The 22,158-nt window shown below is 51.4% G+C and overlaps 1 protein-coding gene across 9 annotated transcripts in view; it reads right to left on the bottom strand.

The window, feature by feature from the left end:
* Nucleotides 1-22,158, bottom strand: part of DLGAP2 (DLG associated protein 2) — a 1,001,683-nt gene that overhangs the window by 152,676 nt on the left and 826,849 nt on the right. For all 9 annotated transcript variants that reach the window (XM_034965578.3, XM_034965581.3, XM_034965577.3 and 6 more), the window contains one exon: nt 9,896-10,953. In XM_034965578.3, the coding sequence (XP_034821469.1) occupies nt 9,896-10,953 (1,058 nt within the window). The remainder of the gene's footprint in view (nt 1-9,895; nt 10,954-22,158) is intronic.

Raw genomic sequence — 22,158 nt, 5'->3', positions numbered from 1 at the left:
GCATGCATGCCTATGTGTGTATGTGTAATGTGCGTATATGTGTATGTGTGCAAGTATATAGGTGTGCATGCATGCCTATGTGTGTATGTGTGTGCATGTTTGTATGTGTCTCCCTCCTTCCCGGAGACTGTGGCAAAGGCTCCTGCCCACGCTTCCCTCTTCTCCTGCTTCCTGACCCATAGGTGTGTCCCCCAGGCCTGGGGTGTGGCCTCACCCTCTTCTGGGGATGTGAGTTGTGAACTGTTTTTCCTATGGCCATCTCCAAACCTGTGGGACACACTACAGCTGAGTGTACAAAACCCCCATCTAAGCCACCTGCAACTGGGCACACGTGACTGGGCCCTTTGGCCCCATCCAGCTCCTATCGCCCTCATGCTTGGAATGGGAGCCACGGGCTCATGGACACCAGGAGGCCACCAACAGAGGCGCTGCATGCCTGGCATAACCCCACCCACATGGGAGCCCCCAGGATGCGTGGATGCCACACTCACCCCTCCAGGACCAAGGTGCCTGCTCCAAGCTGCCGGGAGGCGCCAGCCAATGGCTGAGTCTCTCCAGGGCATGCCCTCAGCCACTCAGCGGGAGAAAGCTGCCTTCCCCACGCCCCTCCTTGGGAAGGACACACAAGTTATGGCCTGAATTGTGTTCCTCCAAATTCCTATGTTGAACTCTAACCCTTGGGACCTCAGAATGTGATTATTTGGAGATGGGACATTTAGAGGTCACCAGGGTGGGCACTGATCCTGTCTGCCTGGTGTCCTCCTAAGAAGGGGAGATGAGGTCACAGACAGGCAGAGGGGGGCAACCCTATGGGGACATGGGGAGAGGACGGCGTCTGCGTGCCCAGGAGAGGCTCAGCAGGAGCTGGCCTTCGGACTCCACGGTCTTGGGCACCAGCCACCAGGACCCTGCGGAATGAATGTGCCTTTACACGCCCCCCGGGTGTGTATGCCCGTCATGGCACCCGAGCTGACTCACGCACCACCCAGGCTGGCGGCATGAAGGCAGGACGGCCACTCCTTGCCTCGGTGCGGAGACCCCTGAGTTCACACAGCACCTGAGTTCTCTCAGAATCGGCCGAGACCTGTCCCCGCTGCTCACCCCTGCCCTCTGCCCCATCCTGTGTCCTCACCCCTCAGCCACCATCTCCTTGTTGAGAGGACACCCGTGGCCATCGGCACGTCCATCTCACCAGGGGCTCTTTCCGGGACCCTGAGGGAGGTCAGGCAGGCACAGTGATAGCCATTTATTTCCATGGAAAGCCCCTATTGTGAGCCCCCTGGCTGCACAGCTTGCGAGAAGGTTCCACGCGTCTGTCTTGTTCTAAAGCTCACGCTCTTTGGATGACACCAGCGGTTCCCAACCTGGTAATTCTGCCCCCAGGGGACAATTGGTGACATCTGGAGATATGTTTGGTTGTCACTAAATGGGGGTGCTTCTGGCAGGTAGTGGGTGGAGCCCAGAAATGCTGCTCAACATCCCCCAGTGCATAAGACGTACCCCACAAGTGTCTCCCAGCCCCCACCCCTGTGCTGAGCTTGAGAAACGCTGGGTGCGTGGCTGTGCTCAACATCCCCCATTCCATAAGACCGACCCCACAAGCATCTCCCGGCCCCCATCCCGCTGTGCTGAGCTTGAGAAACGCTGGGTGCGTGGCTGTGCTCAACATCCCCCATTCCATAAGACCGACCCCACAAGCATCTCCCGGCCCCCATCCCGCTGTGCTGAGCTTGAGAAACGCTGGGTGCGTGGCTGTGCTCAACATCCCCCATTCCATAAGACCGACCCCACAAGCATCTCCCGGCCCCCATCCCGCTGTGCTGAGCTTGAGAAACGCTGGGTGCGTGGCTGTGCTCAACATCCCCCATTCCATAAGACCGACCCCACAAGCATCTCCCGGCCCCCATCCCGCTGTGCTGAGCTTGAGAAATGCTGGGTGCGTGGCTGTGCTCAACATCCCCCATTCCATAAGACCGACCCCACAAGCATCTCCCGGCCCCCATCCCGCTGTGCTGAGCTTGAGAAATGCTGGGTGCGTGGCTGTGCTCAACATCCCCCATTCCATAAGACCGACCCCACAAGCATCTCCCGGCCCCCATCCTGCTGTGCTGAGCTTGAGAAATGCTGGGTGCGTGGCTGTGCTCAACATCCCCCATTCCATAAGACCGACCCCACAAGCATCTCCCGGCCCCCATCCCGCTGTGCTGAGCTTGAGAAATGCTGGGTGCGTGGCTGTGCTCAACATCCCCCATTCCATAAGACCGACCCCACAAGCATCTCCCGGCCCCCATCCCGCTGTGCTGAGCTTGAGAAATGCTGGGTGCGTGGCTGTGCTCAACATCCCCCATTCCATAAGACCGACCCCACAAGCATCTCCCGGCCCCCATCCCGCTGTGCTGAGCTTGAGAAATGCTGGGTGCGTGGCTGTGCTCAACATCCCCCATTCCATAAGACCGACCCCACAAGCATCTCCCGGCCCCCATCCCGCTGTGCTGAGCTTGAGAAATGCTGGGTGCGTGGCTGCTGCCTCCCGGGATGTACATTTCAGCGGAAGAGATCTTCGCGATGCTGCTCAAATCCACTCTGGTGTCCCTACAACAATTTAGCTTGGGTGGGAAGTCTTTCCTTTCCTGTTTGTTTGTTGTGGTTTTTCCTCTGAGCCACTGAAACCAAGTCAGAGTTAGGTTTAGAGTTCAGCTGCCCACTTCATTTTCTTAAGGACAAACTTGATTCATTTCACTCCTTAACACCAAGACAGACAAGGGATGACTTAAATTGCAGTTCACCGGCCTGAGCTCCAACAGCTCCTAGTCCTGCTGTACTTTGGGTTGGGTCAGCCCTTCCAGGATCATTCACAGACCAGTACTGCATGTGGACCACCAAGTCTGAGGCAGGAGACACAGTCTCAGCGGGAACAGAGAAGCCTGGGGCATCCACTGCCCTAGGAGGGAGAGAACATAGCCGGACTCCGCCCAGCTGCACACCCACAGGAGCAGACCCCTTAGCTGCCCTGGGAGGAAGAGGTCAGAGCCAAACCCCATCCACCTGCACTCCTGCAGGAGCAGACCCTCAGCTGTCCTGGGTGGGAGAGGACAGAGCAGGACTCCGCCCACCTGCACACCCACAGGAGCAGAGCCTCATCTGCCCTGGGAGGGAGAGGACAGAGCCGGACCCCATCTACCTGCACTCCTGCAGGAGCAGAGCCTCAGCTGTCCTGGGTGGGAGAGGACAGAGCAGGACTCCGCCCACCTGCACACCCACAGGAGCAGAGCCTCATCTGCCATGGGAGGGAGAGGACAGAGCCGGACGCCATCTACCTGCACTCCTGCAGGAGCAGAGCCTCAGCTGCCAAGTTGAGGGCACTGTGCCCAGAACAAGGTGACCACTCGGTGGCCCTCGTGGCATAAATGCAGATGGTTCCTCAGGGTCTTACATCACAGAATCCAAGGACCCAGTCACAGGTCACAAGGTTTCTGCACCCAGTCACCATGAGGTCTCTGCATCCATGACCATCTTGAGTTACACGTAGGCCATGTCATTCTCCTCTGGTAAACCTGGATAAAACAGCGCATGTACCCACCCAGTGTTCCATGTTCACATGAGTTATGATTTCCAATGTGCTTTTCGGAACACTGTCTTGAGTCTCACCACAAACGGAGGCGTGCAGGATTGAAGAGGCAGAAAGATTTACCAGACACAAGGCTGGCCAACAACCCAAAACCAGACACCCTTCAACATCCATCAGCATTTCAACAAACATTGCTGGAATTTCTGTCATGGGCATAAGAATGTGGTGGGTCCTAAGATGATGTCACTGAGATGTGACACAGCCCAGCGATCTCCCTGCCTGCCCGGCACCAAGCTGCTCCCAGCGATGACACACCGAGTCCCAGGACAACTGGGGGGTGATGGAGGAGTCCAGCCGGGGAGACAGTGAGAGGCTCGAAGGCACAGGCCCAGCTCCCGCACTCCTGCAGACGGTCCCTGATACACGAACGGGCTCGGTGAGCACCAGCGAGATCCTGCCAAGCCCCGTGTGACGTTACTCAAGGTGGGAGACGATTCTGTGGCAGTCGGGGCCGGGGGAAGCGGTGGCCCAGAGGCAGGGCAGTTGTGGAGGAGCCCCTCACAACACAGGCTTTGCAGTCAGGAAATGGTGTGGCCTGGGCCACAGGACAGGGAACACAGAGTGTGGGGGGCAGGCACACGTGGCTCCTGGAAGCGGAGGTCACCGCTTTGTCTCAAGGAGGCGTTTTAGGACTCACACTGGACGGATGGGGCAGCTGGTGGCTGGGTGTCAGTGCAGGACAGATCCAGACCAGAAACTCGAGGGGCTGCGGAAGGATTGTGCAGGGTTGTGCGTCTGTGTCCAGAGCGGCTTAAAAGGGGATGAGAAGCTCCTCCCGGCCCTGCTGTTCCACTACGGGATTGGAAGTGAGGTGTGGCCACACCCCAACTCTCCTATCCATTCACGGCCCCAGATCTATACCACGAGCCGCTTAAAACAAAAACCCGCCTTTCAAATTGCAAACGTGCATTAGAGCGGAGCACAGCCAGGCTGGCCAGTTCTTCCATTCTGCTGAGCACTGGTATCGCTAAGGATAGGAACCAACCACAGCAGTCTCCTTTCTCACTCTTTCGCCCCTAAAACTACAAATACAGAGAAGTTTTCTGAGAAGCTTGTCAGAACTATTTGTTTTCTGGAGTTGAAAGCACCCCATAAGCCACACCGCCAGCCTTCCTGAACTGGTGGGGATACCGTGAGGGTGGTGGGCGCGGGGGAGGGGGGGCTGGGGCGCATGGGTCCTTCCTGCTTGCCAAGTTCTGGAACATGGGACACCTAGGTGCCCGGAGAGACCCTTATGCTCAAGCCAGCGTCCTCTGGAACGCTGCAGGATACAGGTGCCCCTCGCTAATTGTTACTGAGTGTGTTGGACCCTCCTAGATACAGGGGCAAAGCGGGACAAAGACAGGACCCGGGCTCAGGAGGCAGAAGGGCAGCAGAGGGACCCTCAATAAAGGTCAAGGTGGAGGCCAAGCTGAGCTGAGGGCCTGAAGGAAACAAGCAGGGAGGGGTCACCCAGCATGTGGAGGTGGGCCTGTGGCAGGAGGGCCACAGGTGGCCCAGGCTGTCCCAGGCCACCACACCCAACTCTGATGAGACTCAGGTTCCACCCCAGATCGGGCAGAAAGAAGCAAACGGCCAGCGTCGTGCATTCCATGACAAACCATTTTATTTATTTATTTATTTATTTATTTATTTATTTAGAGATGGAGTCTTGCTCTGTCACCCAGGCTGGAGTGCAGTGGCGTGATCTTGGCTCACTGCAACCTCCACCTCCCAGGTTCAACCAATTCTCAGGCCTCGGCCTCCTGAGTAGCTGGGGCTACAGGCACTTGTCACTAGGCCTGGCTAGTTTTTGTATTTTTAGTAGAGACAGGGTTTTGCCATTTTGGCCAGGTTTGTCTTGAACTCCTGACCTCAGGTGATCCACCTGCGTTGGCCTCCCAAAGTGCTGGGATGACAGGTGTGAGCCACCGTGCCTGGCCCTGTGACAAGCCTTTTAAATGCTTATCGTAGAGACAAGAAACAGGGGAGCCTGGCTCCATTTCGTAAAAGACGGATGATTTTTCTAAACTACACCGCAAGGATGACCTGTTGACCTGAGAGATGGGACTTTTAAGACGTGTTTTTGTTCCTAACTGGAAACTTCACAAATGCAGTAGCTGAGCCTGAAAGCCAGGGATCTGCACGGCCTACAAAACAGACATGTCCTTCAGCGAATGGCTGCAAGGAAAGGTCAGAACTCGGTGATGGGACCCACAACATGTCCTTCAGCAAATGGCTGCAAGGAAAGGTCAGTACTCGGTGATGGGACCTGCTGCAGAGGGCGGGAGCAGGGAGAGGTTCTGAAACACTTCACACGCAGGGAGGGAATGCTCAGGGCTCCCCGTTTTCATTCCACCCCCTCCCCTCTGTGTTCTTTTCTGCCGTTTGCTTCCAACACGTGAACATGTAAAAAGCCTGACAGCTAAAACCCAAAGTCTAACGGGACTGCCTGTGAACATGCCAAATAACACGGGGCTGCTGCCCGTGAACACGCCAAATAAAATGGGGCTGCTGCCCGTGAACATGCCGAGCACAACGGGGCTGCTGCCCGTGAACACGCCGAATAAAACGGGGCTGCTGCCCGTGAACACGCCGAATAAAACTGGGGGTCCGAACCTCTTCATGTCAAATAAAGAGTAGGGTATGAACCTCTTCCCCAGGAGGGCCACGGTTGCGGCCGGGCGACGCCAGGTGGGGAGGACACTAGAAGAGGAGAAAACCAGAAGCGCAGGACGGGGTGGGAGACTGGGAGGCCGCAGAGAGGAGGCCTGAGGACAGGAGGGAAGGAGGCGGGGACAGAGGCTGAGGGCTGGAGGGGCTGCCGGGTCTTCTCTGGGAGGCAGCAGGGGCCCTGCTGTCCCTCCATCTGATGCCGCCGGGAGCCTTCCCAGGCAGGCGGCGTCTCTCCCTCCCTGCACGTCCCTGGGAGTTTCTGTGGACTGTGGCATAGAGAGGCTTTGGCATCCTGAGCTAAGCCTCGGTGAACCTGTTCTGCATTCCTACAATGCTCATGAAAAGTTTGACCTGAGATGCTTAGTCTGCTGATGCAGAAAAGATGAAAACAAGAGCTTTGCGAGAGAATAACGTGAGGCCTGAATTGCCTTTCAATTCCACTTAGTCTCCGTTTTGACCTACTTAAAAAAAAGAGAAAAATCTTCCTCTAATGTGAACCACATACTCTGTACAAACCAAGGGTGAAAATGAAAAGTGATCCTGTCGTTCAGCTGCAAGTGCTCCTAGTGAAAAAAGGAAGACAACTTATAAACATTTATTTCTCTCTTCTTATTCTTTTAAATCTTATCTGTACACTAGGACCCACAGACAAATTCCTTTAGTTTCCCTATTTCCTGGCTGTGAAATAAAATCTGGGTTTGTGAGGACCCAGAAACCTGTAGTTTTCCACCAGAAAGTTTAATGCAACCGACAGGAAGGGACAGCCCTGCACAGGCATCTTTGAAAATGCCAGACATCAATCCAGCTGAGTCCTAGGACAGAAACAGCCCGAGGAGGTTGCACACAGCTCCTGATATTCAGCTTCATAGATCTTTCCATGAGGGGTCCAGCGGTGACCACTGGGGGACAGTGAGGAGGGGACAGAAGTCACCGAGCTGCATCCCCAAAAGAGGTGGTTTCACTGGGAGGTGGATGTGGGGATGGGGGAGCTTGCTACTGCAAGAAAACGCCCTTGTGAACGAGCGCCATGAAAGCCGTGGCTGCTCCCTGCAGACATCCTTCCATCCTCCTGGCAGTGCTTCCCAGTGTCGGCACGATAACGCTCTGGGTTGTTTCCGAGGATGTGTCATCTGAGTGGACGTGAGAGGGAGGCCAGTGGCGTCAGGGCAGGGAAGGCCAGGAGTGGGTAGCCGGCTGCAGAACAACAGGACTAGAGTGTCTGGTATGACCCCATGGCACGGAACTCAGACTGACAGACACAATCAGACCAACCAGCTGGTTCCAAACAAAAAAAATCTAGGGGGAGGAAGAGAGGAAAGAGAGGAGAAACCTCGGGCTGAACGAGATGAAGAGGCTCATTAGCAGCTGCCAGGCGGGCCCCTTCTCTGGATCCTGATTCGAATAAAAGCCAACAAGAGACAGTGAGCCCTCAGAGGAATGTGACCACTGACCAGGCTGATATAATGCAGGTGGTTATGTTTCAAAAGAAAGCGTCCTCATCATTCCATGTGGATCTTTTGGAGATCAACACAGGCATATTTACAGTTGTATCTGTCTGTCGTGTGGGATTTGTTGCAGTGTAGCCTGGGTGGGAAGGCGTGAGTGCAGATGGAATGAGGTCACTTTCGGAGGGATGGTTTTTGAAAGGGACTGACGGTGTGCGGGTTCATTCTGTCTCACTTCACCTTTGTGGACGACTGGTATTCCCTGCACCTAGACCATGGAATAGCTGTTAGAGGCAGAGAGAAGCGTGTTCCTGGGAGGAAGTGGGTGGGAGAAGCTCCTGGGAGAAGGCAGGTCCAAAGGGCACAGGACCTGTGGAGAAGGCGCAGCTGGAGGGGCTGGGGGAGAGTGGCAGGCACTGGAGGCAGGTGACCCTGGGGCAAAACCTGGAGGCTCTGACAGTGTCCTGAAGTGCTCACTCAGGGAACACTGACTATCCACACCAGGCACAGACAAAAACAAGAGAGCAGTGTGTCTGTGACAATGAGGAGACAGATCAGAGTGAACCCGATTCTTTCTACCAGGCTTCTCTAAACAAGCAGACACAACTTTTACATTTGGATATGATTAGGGTTTGCCAACGGCAAACAAAATTTACGCCTCTTCCATTGCTATAAAGTAATATTTTATGCAACTACCAATTTGTCTCTGAATAAATCTGCCTGCAAAGGCAAATTGGTTAGCATTTCCTTTCAAAACAGAGCTGTTGAGACGTGGACGCTGGAACTGATGGTGACGGTGCCACTGGAAGGATTTGCCACCACGACTCCCAGAAAGAATCACGGCTGCTAGTCCCCCCGTCCCATTAGTTGACTGCCTGTTGGCTCAGCCAGCAATGGCCCATTACTCCATGAAGACAATTCTAACCTGATGCGAGGCCCACAGCCGCTGCTCTAGGCAAGCAAGAGTGATTTGTGAGTTGGGACACACATGTTATGTTTTTTTTAACAGCGCTATCGACTGATGGAAGTCACGGAGCGGCATCCTCAGAAGTAGCCTGTGCCTCCCAGAGAGCTTCTCCAGTAAACTCACGCATGGCACAATTCAGAGACAGAGAGTGAAATCACATAAAACAGGGAATTCTGCAATATGCCAGCTCTAGGGATCTACCTTCTTTGTTTTTGCCTTTGGTAAATTCATTTAATCCACACCCCAGAGACACAGAGGCCTTTTCCATAATCAGGCTTTTTGTGGTGGGGGGTGCTTAGAGAGGCTGTGGCCAGGTGCAGGGAGTGAACTCACGAATGTCGCAGGCCCATTTCCATTACGCCGGTCCATCAGCTCTCACATGGAAAACACCCACATGGGCAAGTCTGTGTTTGCTGTGGTTGTTAAACCCTCCAGCCTCAGAGGCCTTAAAGAAATGGCCCACTGTGTTTAGAGGGATGGTTCCAAGGAGGAGTCGGGATCTTCAGAGGCCCTCCCAGAGCAGGCCAGACTCACGCATGAGAGCTGCCCGTAGATAACGTCCTGCCATCCCTGCAGCCCCGCGCACAAAGCCATAGCGTGCCGTCAATCCTTGAGTCTACCGGCAAATGATGGATAAAGAAGATGCGGTACATACACAAGGGACACTATTCAGTCTTTGAAAGAAGGAGATCTGCCATTCTCCACAACACAGGTGAGCTGGAAGAAACTGCAAAGCAGGATGAGCCCGGCGCACACCGACAGAGGCCACATGGTCGCTCTCACGGGTGGCATCTGAAACAGCTGAACTCATAGAAGCAGGGAGTGGAACCGTGGTTACCAGAGGGACTGGGGATGGGGAAGAATTGGGAGATGTTGGTCAAAGGACAACATTTCAGTGAGGAGGGGTCAGCTCAAGAGACCTGTTGGCCAGCACGGTAGCTGCAGTTAACAACCACGTATTGAATACGTGGAAATCATCCAGAGTGGATTTTAAGTGCTCCCACCAAAAAAATTACGTATGTAAGGTAATGCGTGTGTTAACAGCTTGGTGGAGCTGTCCCAGAACATATCCGTATCTCAGAACATCCTGCTGCACACCCTAAATGTGTATGCAGTTGTTATCTGTCAATTAAAAAAGGAATAACGACAATACCACCTGCTGTGCCGAGACGGCCTCCACAGGGCCGTGAGCCTGCTTACCTGGAGGTAGTGGCACGGCCTCAGGGCGGGCTTGGCGTCCTGGTGCAGCAGCGGCTTGTCCAGGTTCAGCGAGCTCTTGCGGTAGGCCTCCTTGGCCTGGCTGACCGTCAGCGTAGACCAGGAGCTGCGCTTCAGGTACTTGGCGTCAGGCGTCAGCGCCAACCCCTCACAGGCCGAGCACTTGACGTCGTTGTTGCTCTTGGAGGTCTTGAGGGACAGGTCCCCGAAGGGGCTCTGCAGCGCGTCGGGGTAGCAGTGGGCCACGGGGCCCAGGTGGTGCCGGTTGAGCAGGCTGGGCGTCCGATAGGTGCTGTCGCTGTCCAGGTTGTCGTCCGAGCTCCACCAGCTGCTCATGCCGGGCCGGGGCTTGCCCTCCGGCTTGCGCTCCTTGCTCTTGCTCCTCTTGCTGTGCTTGGCGTGGTGGGCGTGGTGGTGGTCGTCCGCCCGGCCGTCCGCCTTGGTGCCGTTGGCGTTGCTTTTGGAGGAGCCCTCCAGCGAGTGCGACTTGGTGAAGAGCTTCTGCACGGAGTGTACCAGGTGGCGGATCCGCCCGGGGCTCTCGCTGCGCTGCTCGGCGGCCGCGGACGTCCTCTGGTACTGCAGCGTGTGGAAGCCGTCCCGGTGCAGCGGCAGCTGCTTCTCGAACTGGTCCAGCAGGTTGGCCGGGATGCGGTTGATCTTGGCGCCCGCGTGGGCCACAGCGCAGTCGTCGCGCGTGTCGTAGTGCGAGCTGTAGTGCATCCGCGGAAAGGTGCTGCTGGACACGTGGTCGCCCAGCACCACCGGCATCATCACGCACTCCGAGTGCACCGAGCTGCGCGGCGAGCAGCGGTGGCGCCCCCCGGGGCAGCTGTCGGCGGGGCTCAGCAGGTAGGGCGGCCGCGCGTCGGGCCCGTGGTGCAGGTGCTCGCAGTCCTCTGGGGGCGCCAGACCACACGTGTGCCCGGAACACAGCGGCGGCTGGGTCCGACTTCCGGAAAGGCCCTTCATGCTCCTGGGCGCGGGCGAGTAGCGCTCCTCATTGAAGTGCTGCGTGGGCGACCATGAGTACTGCGGGTCTGCGGGGAAACAGAAACGGCATTCAACACCCGGAAGCGCGGCGGAAACCCTCAGGTGCCGGGAAGGGGAATATGTGACCCCCACCGTGGACTGTTTCTTCATTAATCAGTGTCCATGTCTGGCCTGGGCACTCGAGAGGGCAGATTTGTGAGTTTTTTTTTTTTTTTTCTGAGACAGAGACTTGCTCTGTCGCCCAGGCTGCAGTGCAATGGCGCGATCACGGCTCACTGCGAGCTCCGCCTCCCGGGTTCAAGCAATTCTCCTGCCTCAGCCTCCCAAGTAGCTGGGACTACAGGCGCCCGCCACCACGCCCGGCTAATTTTCTTTTTGTTTTTTGAGACGGAGTCTTGCCCTGTCGCCCGGGCTGAAATGCAATGCATGATCTCGGCTCACTGAAACCTCTGCCTACCGGGTTCAAGCGATTCTCCTACCTCAGCCTCCTGAGTAGTTGGAACTACAGGCATGCGCCACCACACCCAGCTAATTTTGTATTTTTAGTAGAGACGAGGTTTCGCCATGTTGGTCAGGCTAGTTTCAAACTCCTGACCTCAGGTGATCCACCGGCCTCAGCCTCCCAAAGTCCTGGGATTACAGGTATGAGCCAGGGCACCCGGCCAGGCAGTTGTTTTTATATCGCAAAGTGTGAGAAGTGGAGAGGAAACACTGATGTTCCCAAATGGTTAATGACCAAGATTTAGCATCTAGTAGATTGAACAGGTCTCTTGACAGCCGGATTTTGTGGTATTAAAGGAAATTAACAATTTGGGGGAAAAGCATAGTTGTATTTCACATAGATTTCAGTTTTGTCGTACAGCTTAAGAAGTTTTAAAAATAGCATCTGGTACTTGATGGGTGATATGGTCTAGTAAGCTGATGTATCACATACACAGGTATTAATCGTGAAATCGTTTGTTCAGTCCACACCCTTACAAGCCAGTGAGGATGGGAGGAGCTTTCTCGAGGTCCCATCTGTGTGGGGGCAGCTGTGCCTCCTTCCCCAGAGGAATCCCGCCTGACTCCTCCCTGTGTCTTTCTGCGGCCTGCGATGGGCTTTCCCTGAATGCCTGGAGGAGCGAGGCTGTGGCTACAACACAGCACCGCCTGTCTTATGGCCACTGAGCCACCAAGGGGCAGGTCGCTTGCTCTCTCCTCTCTCCCTGGGAAGGCGGCTGGGCGCTGAGGGGACCTGCAGAGAAGGAGGATCTGCCAGCTCCATGGCCTGTTGCTCCCCTGGTCTCTGCACTCACACCTTCCTCCTTCTGGCAGGCCCCCCTCAACCCCACATCTGCCTCCTCCATCCCAGGCCCCTCCTGCCCCAGACCCTCCTCCTTGTCACCAGGACCATCACCATGGCCTCCTCCTCTCTCTCCCTCTCCCCCTGCCTCCACCCAGACACAGCTGTGGGGCTGACCCCCTCAAATGCACCCCAGCCCATCCACCAACTTTTAGGGGAGCCCTGTTCTTCTCAGCCTGTCACCCAGGGCCACATCTAGGACAGCAAGCTCCCTGCGGGCACAGCTGCCTGCCTTGTGACAGCCACGGGCCATCCCGCAGCAGTGCCAGGCCCAGACCAGATGTCCAAGCTCTGTGATGACCAGAGGAGCTGCCGAGCCTCCCTCTGCCCCACGGTCCGCACGTCCCTGTGAGTCTGCTGAGCCTTAAGCACACCCGGCTGCCGTCATTTGTAGATGTCGCTGCCCGGGTCCTGCCGCCTCTCCTACCAGGCCTGGAATGCATCCCCTGCATTCACTCCAAGACCCGGCTCCATACCACTCGGCCTTGCTGTGTGCCGTCCTCGAGGCCAAAGACCCAGACAGGAGCAAGAAGTGGCCTCCTCGACGGCTGAGCGTGGCCGTCTCCTCAGGAAGGGAACTATCCCCCCCACACGTTTGTCCAATACTTGCCTCTCCTGGACCACCTCCATGCCTCGGATCCCGGAATGAATTCCTGCCTGCCAGCTCCCCCGTCACCATAAGCGTCTCTCCCACTTGCTCCTCTCTCGCCACCACCCTAAGCAGCCTGAGATGCACCCCTGCTTGCAGTCTTGGGGTGAGTCCATCATGCCCTGCGCTTGGAGAGCCACCCACTCTGACTCCCTGAGCAACATGGATGCCAGGGAAAGCAAGCAGAGTGATGGGGAGTGAGAGTTTTCCCATCGTGTCCAACCCCAACCCTCCAGGTAACCAAGGCAAAAACAAACAAACAAACAACAACAACAAAATCCCCTGCTGATGTTTACCAAGTGACTAGTCCTAGGTATGGCCTCAAAACGTCGCAGATTTCAGGATCCAGGACTGCCAGCCGTCCGGGCCAGCATGGCCATGGAAACACGAGATAAGGAAGGGATACGATTTCATGAGTCCCTGGGAAGTCAGGGACCGGCTTCTCACACCCAGGTGTGAATGCAGAAGGGAACCTAAAGATTTCCTGAGGGATCCCGAGAGACTGACAGCAAGGTGTGGGGCTGTTTCTCCCACTGAGGCCAGCAAAGGGATTGCTCCTGCATATTCTCACAGTAAACAGTCCCCAGTTGAAGGATAAAGAGATCCTTTAACTTCAAGGTGAGCCTCACTGTGTTATATTTCAGGTGCCTACGCCGTCTCACAGGAGCACCTACACTGTAATGGCCGGCGGCGTCTTCCTTTCTCAAATAGTCAAATTATAATGAGAGCACTTTAATATATTGGGGGAATATTTAGATATTATTTTAATATAATTAAAAGCAAATTTTCAAATGAAATTCAATATTCAACTGCTAAATAGCAAAACTATGTGCTGTAATCCAGACTTTACAGCCGCATAAAGTTGTCATCCTATTATCTTTTGCTTTGTTTTTCCATTAACGTGTAATTTAATACAATTTTAATCTTCCTTCATATTAAAAAGCGAGTCCATTACTGCCCCACTCACGTATCCTACTTCTGCCTAATGTTTAGCCTAGAAGCTATGTTATGAACGTGGCTTCATAAAAGAACGGCATAAAAGATAAAATTTAACCGAAATGAATTAAATTTGATTATGCCACATGTTGATACCACATTCTCATTTCCACTATACAGGACTGGATTTCCTGATGGATGCATGGAAACATGTACTTTAAAATATTGTCACAATAATGACAATGGCAGCGTGCTATAAACAATGGCAACACTAGAACATGTAACGAGCACTAAGCTAGGTCTCCGGGTTTTTTAGGTGTGCACAATGTGTAATAAATACTTAGGGGCTGGTAATTTCTTTTTGTGAAAATGAGGTCGCAAACACAAAATGCGGAAAGCATCTTAGTTTCCTAATTTCCACTGCTTCATGACACCATTTTTATCATTGAGAGAAAACAGCAATTATAGTCATTTATTCATGAACGTACAACCATCTCCCCAAATTCAGAATAGAATATAAATGCACGTCTTACTGTTGCACTTATGGGGCGGCCGGCCTACCCAATCTAAACAGCATATTATAAGTATAACAATAAAAATATGAAGAATGCAGCAAATGTTTACAGGGTGCACGCCGTGCTTGTGGGACTCTTCCCGGGAGGTCCCCTCCGACCCTCCGACCCTTCATGGAGCAGCGTTTACAGGGTGCACGCCATGCTTGTGGGACTCTTCCCGGGAGGTCCCCTCCGACCCTCTGACCCTTCATGGAGCAGCGTTTACAGGGTGCACGCCGTGCTTGTGGGACTCTTCCCGGGAGGTCCCCTCTGACCCTCTGACCCTTCATGGAGCAGCGTTTACAGGGTGCACGCCATGCTTGTGGGACTCTTCCCGGGAGGTCCCCTCCGACCCTCTGACCCTTCATGGAGCAGCGTTTACAGGGTGCACGCTGTGCTTGTGGGACTCTTCCCGGGAGGTCCCCTCCGACCCTCCGACCCTTCATGGAGCAGCGTTTACAGGGTGCACGCTGTGCTTGTGGGACTCTTCCCAGGAGGTCCCCTCCGACCCTCTGACCCTTCATGGAGCAGCGTTTACAGGGTGCACGCTGTGCTTGTGGGACTCTTCCCGGGAGGTCCCCTCCGACCCTCTGACCCTTCATGGAGCAGCGTTTACAGGGTGCACGCCGTGCTTATGGGACTCTTCCCGGGAGGTCCCCTCCGACCCTCCGACCCTTCATGGAGCAGCGTTTACAGGGTGCACGCCGTGCTTATGGGACTCTTCCCGGGAGGTCCCCTCCGACCCTCCGACCCTTCATGGAGCAGCGTTTACAGGGTGCACGCCGTGCTTGTGGGACTCTTCCCGGGAGGTCCCCTCCGACCCTCCGACCCTTCATGGAGCAGCGTTTACAGGGTGCACGCTGTGCTTGTGGGACTCTTCCCGGGAGGTCCCCTCCGACCCTCCGACCCTTCATGGAGCAGCGTTTACAGGGTGCACGCTGTGCTTGTGGGACTCTTCCCAGGAGGTCCCCTCCGACCGCTTTCACGGAGCAGCGCTTACCCTATTGCAGGCTGAGGAAACTGAGGGTGGATGGGCAGCATTCGCACATCTTACACTTGGCCGTTGATGGATGGGAAGGCAGTGTTTGGAGCCCTACTTTCCTACTTTCTTGTCCAAACCCAGCGAGTAGTTCCACACTGGGCTGGCCTGAGCCAGCCAGCTGCCTGCACGCCTCAGTGACAATCCCAGCCCAGGGCTTTGGGGAAAGCATGCAGCTTACCCAGGGCAGCCACCAGTGTGAGAGGAGAGAGGAAGAGGCCGTGCACAGGGGTCCTCCCCAGCCCTCCCCTGACTATAGGCAATGAGGGGCCCTTCCCACCAGGAATGCCAGTTCCTCCTCCCTGCCTGAAGCTCATTTGACCCAGACTTATCTGCCTGCATTTTCTTGTGCTTAGGAAAGGGAGGGGGAGACCCTCAGCATGTATCTCTCCTGCCCTCCACCCTAAAAAGAATTGCCCTGCTGCAAGTGGAAGCCCACTGAACTTAAAGCAAAAACCAAACAAACCAAGGCAAAACAGAACAACAAAAGCTTTATAAAGTGGACCATGGAGCGAGTTACTAAATAAAAACTGATACACTCTACCATAGTGTATTTTTCCCAAACTAGTCAAGCGTAAGCAACATTTCCTCAGAAATTGTAATTGGAGTTGTTGAAAATGGTGAGACAACCCTGGTGGTGCTGGAATCACACTGACTCTCTCGGCCATCCTGGTCTTTCTGTCTCCTCTGCCGTCCTTTCTTCTGTCCCCCAAGTGACACTTGCTCATCCTGCTTCTCTTAAAGTCCCCCAGGCCCTGGAGCCCACCCTGCCATTGGTCAAAACATCGGTCAAACACAAGTGCAAACATAGGCCAAGGATCCTAGTAAGAAATAGAGATTGAACCTATTCCTGTATTTACTGTATGATGGTATGAAAGGCATAGTCCACCCTATGGCAAAAGGAGCCTATCTGAAGCCCCATTTTTTAAAAAGTTCCTTAAAATTTTAAGAAAAAGTAGAAGATTTGAATGCTGACAGCTGTTAAGCATTGTTGACAGAAATTGTGACAATCTAGATAAATGGAAAGACATCCCATATTCATGGATTGGAAGGCTTAATCCAGTGGTGAAGACATGGTTAAGACAGAAAGAATCCCCAAATTAATCTACAGATTCTACACAGTCCCTATCAAATCCCAGTTGGTTACTGCTTAGAAATTCAAAAGCTGATCTTAAAATTCACATAAACAGAAAAGGAAAACTATAGCCAAAACTAGCAGAAGGAAAGAAAGAATGAAGATCAGCACAGAGATAAATAAAACAAAGAAAAGAAACAACAGAGAATCAATGAAACCAAAATTTTGTTTTTAAAAAAATCAACAAAAACGACAAACCTTTACCTAGACTAAAACTCAAAATGTGAGAAAACTCAAATTATTAAAATCAGAAATAAAAGTGAGGGCTTGCTACTGACTTTTAAAAAATAAAAAGGATTATAAGAGAATATTACAAAAATTACATGATAAAATTAGATAACCTAGATGAGATGAATAAATTCATAAAAAAACACAAATTACTTCAAGAAGAAACAGAAAATCCCAGCAGACCAACAGCAAGCAAAGAGATTGAATCAATAATTGAAAAACTCCTGACAAAGAAAAGTTCAGGACCAGATGGTGTCACAGGTGAATTCTATCAATATTTAAAAAAGAATTAACACCGATCCCCCTCAAAGTCTCCCAGGACTAGAATAGGCAGGAATGCTTCCAAGCCCATTCTGTGGTAATTCTATCAGGGCTAGAATTACCCTGCTAGCAAAGCCAGAAAAAGACAAGAAAAGAAAACTATAGATTAATATCCCTTATAAATAGAGATGCAAAAAGCCTCAAAAATAGGCCAGGTATGGTGGCTCATGCCTGTAATCTCAGCACTTCGGGCGGGTGAGATGGGTGAATCACAAGGTCAAGAGATCGAGACCATCCTGGCCAACATGGTGAAACCCCATCTCTACTAAAAATACAAACATAAGCTGGGCACGGTGGCGCATGCCTGTAATCGCAGCTACTCAGGAGGCTGATGCAGGAGAATCGCTTGAACCCGGGAGGCAGAAGTTGCAATGAGCCAAGATTACACCACTGCACTCCAGCCTGGCGACAAAAGTGAGACCGCTGTCTCAAAAAAAAAAAAATCCTCAAAAATACTAGCAAATCAAATATAGCAGCATATGAGGAGAATTATATACAGTGACTATGTAGAATTTATCCTAGCAATGCAAGGGTGGTTCAACATAGGAAAATCAATCAATGTAATAAATCACTTTAATAGAACAAAGGGGAAAATGCCACATACTCAACACAGTTGATACAGAAAAGGCATTTGACAAAGTACAACACTATTTCATGATAAAAACACTCAGAGAACTAGGACTGGAGGGAACTTCCCCAACATGATAATGGGCATTTATGGGAAACCCACAGCTAACATCATACTCAATGCTGAAGGGCTGAAAGCTCTCCCTGTGAGAAGAGAACAAGACAAGGATGCCCACTTTCACTGCTGCTCAGCAAAGGAGCAGGTTACAAGAGCGAAATAAAAAATCAATTGTATTTCTATACATTAGCAATGAGAAACCCAAAAAGGAAATTAGAAAAGCAATTCCACTTAAAATAACATCTAAAAGAATAAAGTCCCTGGGACCGCCTAACCAAGGAGGTAAAAGAGGGCCAGACGCAGTCACTCACACCTGTAATCCCAGCACTTTGGGATGCTGAGATGGGGGAATCACTTCAGCCCAGGAGTTTGAGACCAGCCTGGACAACATGGCAAACCCTGTCTTTAAAAAAAAATACAAAAATTAGCCAGGCATAGTGGTAGGCACATGTAGTCCCAGTTACTTGGGAGGCTAATGTGGGAGGATTGTTTGAGTCTGGGAGTTCAAGGCTGCAGTGAGCCAAGCATGCATCACTGCACTCCAGCCTAAGTGTCAGAGTGAGACTTTGTCTCTTAAAAAAAAAAGAAAAAAAGGACGTGAAAGATTCGTACACTGAAAACTAGAAAACATCGCTACTGAAAGAAATTAAGCAAGACTTACGTAAATGAAAAGACATCCTATGTTCATAGATTGGCAGACTTAATGGTTAAGATGAGGTAGGTCCTACCCCAAGTGACCTAGAGATTCCCTGAAATTCCTGTCAAAACCTCAGATGGCTTTTTTTGCAGAAGTGCAAAAGCCAATCCTCAAATTCATATAGAAATGCAATGGGTCCTGAGAAGCAAAAACAATCTTGAGAGAGAAGAACCAGGTTGGAAGACTCACACTTATGGATCCCAAGAGTCACAAAGTGATAGTAATCAAAAGGGTGGGGCCCCACACAAGGATGCACACATGGACCCATGGAACTGAACTGGAGTCCAGACATGCACCTGCACATGTGATACTTTTGATAAGGGAGACAAGGTCACCCAGAGGGGAAAGAATAGTCTCTCCTACAAATAATGCTAGGATAACCCAATTTCTACACACCAAACAATGAATTTAACCCCCATCTTACAAAATCTGCAAAAATGAACTCAAAGTGGCTTAAAGACAGAAAAGGGCTCAAACTATAAAGCTATTTGTAGAAAACATAGATGCATTTCTTTGTGACTGTGAACCAGGCAATGGTTTCTTAGACATGTCACCAAAGCACAGGAAAAAATATAGATAAAATAAACTACCTAAAATTAAAAACTTTTATGCTTTAAAAGATGCCATCAAAAAAATGCAAAGGCCATCCACAGAATGGGAAACATTTTTGTAAATCACGTATTTGTGAAGGAACTTGAATCCAGAATATATAAATCTGACAACTCCATTATAATAAGACAAATAATCCAAATAATAATGGGCATAGGATCTGAATATTTCTCCAAAGAAGATGTCCTAACGGCGAAAGAGCACACAGAAAGGCGTTCAGAATCACTCACCAGTAGGGAAATGCAATCAAAACCACAGTGCGGTACCACTCAAGCCCCCTGGAGTGGACAGAGGGAAAAGGACACAGTTCCAAAGCTTGATGAAGATGCAGAGAAACTGGAACCTCGCACGCTGCTGGGGAAGGGAGAACAGGCTGGAGGGTCCTCAAAAGGCTGAACACAGAGTCACCAAAAGCCCCAATGAGTCTACTCCGAGGTGCACATCCAAGAGAAATGAAAACACATCCAGGCAAAAGCCTGTGTAAGAATGCTTACAGCGACATCATTCATAGTTGCCAAAAAGTGGAGACGACCTCAATGCTGCCCGACGGATGAATGGACAAACATGGGGGCTGTACCACACAATGGAAATGTTTTCAGCAATTAAAACCAATTAAGCCCAGAAACGTGCTGCACCAGGGAAGGGCCTTCAAAACCTTATGCCATGGGAAAGAAGCCAGTCACAAAAGACCACCAATGTACAATTTCATTCATATGAAGTGTGCAGAACAGGCAGATCTCAAAATGGAAAACAGATTGTTGATTCCCAGCATCAGGGTAGGTGAGAGGGCAGGCGGCTGCTAAGGCACAGGGTTGCTTTTTGGGGTGAAGATGTTTTAAATTGATTAGAGTGATGGTTGCACATACCTGTAAATCTACTGAATGCTACCGAATTGTACATCCTAAAGCGTGACTTTTATGGTGTGTGACTTATATCCCCATAAAGCTCGAATAAAATAAATACACGCATGTGATGAAGGAAGACATACACAGAAACTCAAAATTGAATATAGACACACTTCACTTAAAATTTTTCTTCACTTGCTTTAGAACTCAGGAAAAGATCTGTTTCATAACACTTAGGAAAGCAGTTATGTTTATTTTTTGCTTCTAAATCTCCTCCTTCTCCACAGAACAAAGAATGTGGCTGAAGCTGTTTCCTGTGTTGCTCTGATCACTATATGGCTCAGAGAAACATCTGAGGCTCTTAAATCAATAATCGAAGGTCCTGTGACAGTCATATACATCTCTTTTCTTTGCCCTTCATTCTCACTTAACGTTCCGTGACCACGATTGTGGATTCAGTAGACATTCCATCATTCCATTGTACACATTTCTGTTCTCGCTTCAGTTCCTCATGAAAAGAAGCAAGGTATAAATTAGTAAATCTGTTAACTGACCTGATAATGTGAGTTTGAGTTACACACAAATGGCTGATGGTTACTTAATCCACCATCCAGATAACTGCTGAGGAAAGCTTAAGGGAAATCCTTAGATCCCGTCTGGGTGAGCTGGCAGAGGGTCTAGAACCCAGTGGGCTCTGCTGGTTCCCACTCGTGGGATCCAAGATCTGGTCCTGGGACAGCTCACTGAGATCTTGCATTTCCTTATCTGTTTGAGGTTTGCCTTTATTTTTCCATAGTTCAAAGGGCTTTAAACCGAGGCTATACCTCAGCATCACCCAGGAAGTGTGTAAAGGACAAATTTCTGGACATCATCCCAGGCACAGTAAGACCATACCTCTGGGGTGCAGCTCAGGATATTTACTGATATCAGTAAATATCAGCAGCTACCAGGTTTATGCTCTGCCTTGTCTTACATTAGTTTTTATGTTTGATATTGTGTCTCCAACGGCCATTTTAATCTGAGTCATGCTGTATACTTAGCAGAATTTCTTAAACTACCAACAGAGGTCTCAATGAATGTTTGATAATGGAATGAATAAATAAATGGATTAAACAAATAAATGGATTAAACACAAAGAGGAAGTGTGCATTAGGGGCTCAGTGGAGGTAAGAATTTGGGTGAAGCTCTTCCCTAGGTTAGTTGGCAAAGTTTACATCCTCCGCAAATTTCCAAGGCTGGAATTGCTCCGAATAACACATGGTTAATATTCTCAAGTACTCTGACGCTCTTGAGAGGAAGGGCTCCGTAGAAAATCCTGGGCTCTGTAGAAAATCCTGTGCTGGTTACCAAACTGTGGATCCCTGGGCTGAATTCTGTGGAAACGATTCTGCCGCTGTGCTCACAGGCGCCGCTTTGTACTTTCTTATTTAAATGTTTTGTAAGAAAAATTCTACTGTTTCTAAAATCTTAGCCCCAAATAGATGAGACCAGGATGTTTGTGTAGTTTCAAACCATTTTCAAAGGTGGAACTGTATTATCCAGAAATGGTTGTATGGTTGCCATATTTCATATTTCCAGAAGGTACAGGCAGCTTCTCAGAGGAAGCACCGCTGCTCACGGCCGCCCCCGCTGGGCTCTGGCCGCAGTGATGCCCCCTCCGTGGGGTAAGACACCAGCATGCGTCCAGCTCCCGGCAGCTCCCTGGAGTGGTCTGCAAGGCAGCAGAGCTGTGCAGCCACACCCGACTCCAGCGCCCAGCCCGGGAGGAAATTTGCTACATTATGGTCACTAGGTGGGTGTTTTTTCTTTTCTCATGAGGTCACAGAATTACAGAATTGGAGAGGTTTTAGATAGATCTTCTGTGGTATGAGTTTTAAAAGTGTTTTCCTGCCTTCCTTTCTCTCTCTTTCATTAATGACTCAACCCAGCCATTCAAACAAAATTTACAAAGCACCTGCTGCAAACAAGGTACCGTGGTAGACAGTGAGTGAAACAGCCCCTGCTCCAAAGCCTTCAGTTGGGTGGTGGTACCGGCAATAAACAGATAAACAGGCAAACGTCAGACAGTGACAAACACTCTAAAAAACGCGGGGCAAGGGGCTGATCACCCCATGTTTCGGGCCTTTACCCGCTGGGACAAGTGTGGTGGGGAGGGCTTGACCAGGGCAGAGACCTAAGGAAGTAGGACGTATCTCTGAGGGTCCTGGGTGGA

Source organism: Pan paniscus, chromosome 7 (assembly GCF_029289425.2).
Source record: "Pan paniscus chromosome 7, NHGRI_mPanPan1-v2.0_pri, whole genome shotgun sequence".
In the NCBI taxonomy this organism is placed as follows: Eukaryota; Metazoa; Chordata; class Mammalia; order Primates; family Hominidae; genus Pan; species Pan paniscus.
This window is presented reverse-complemented; position numbering and strand designations above follow the sequence as displayed.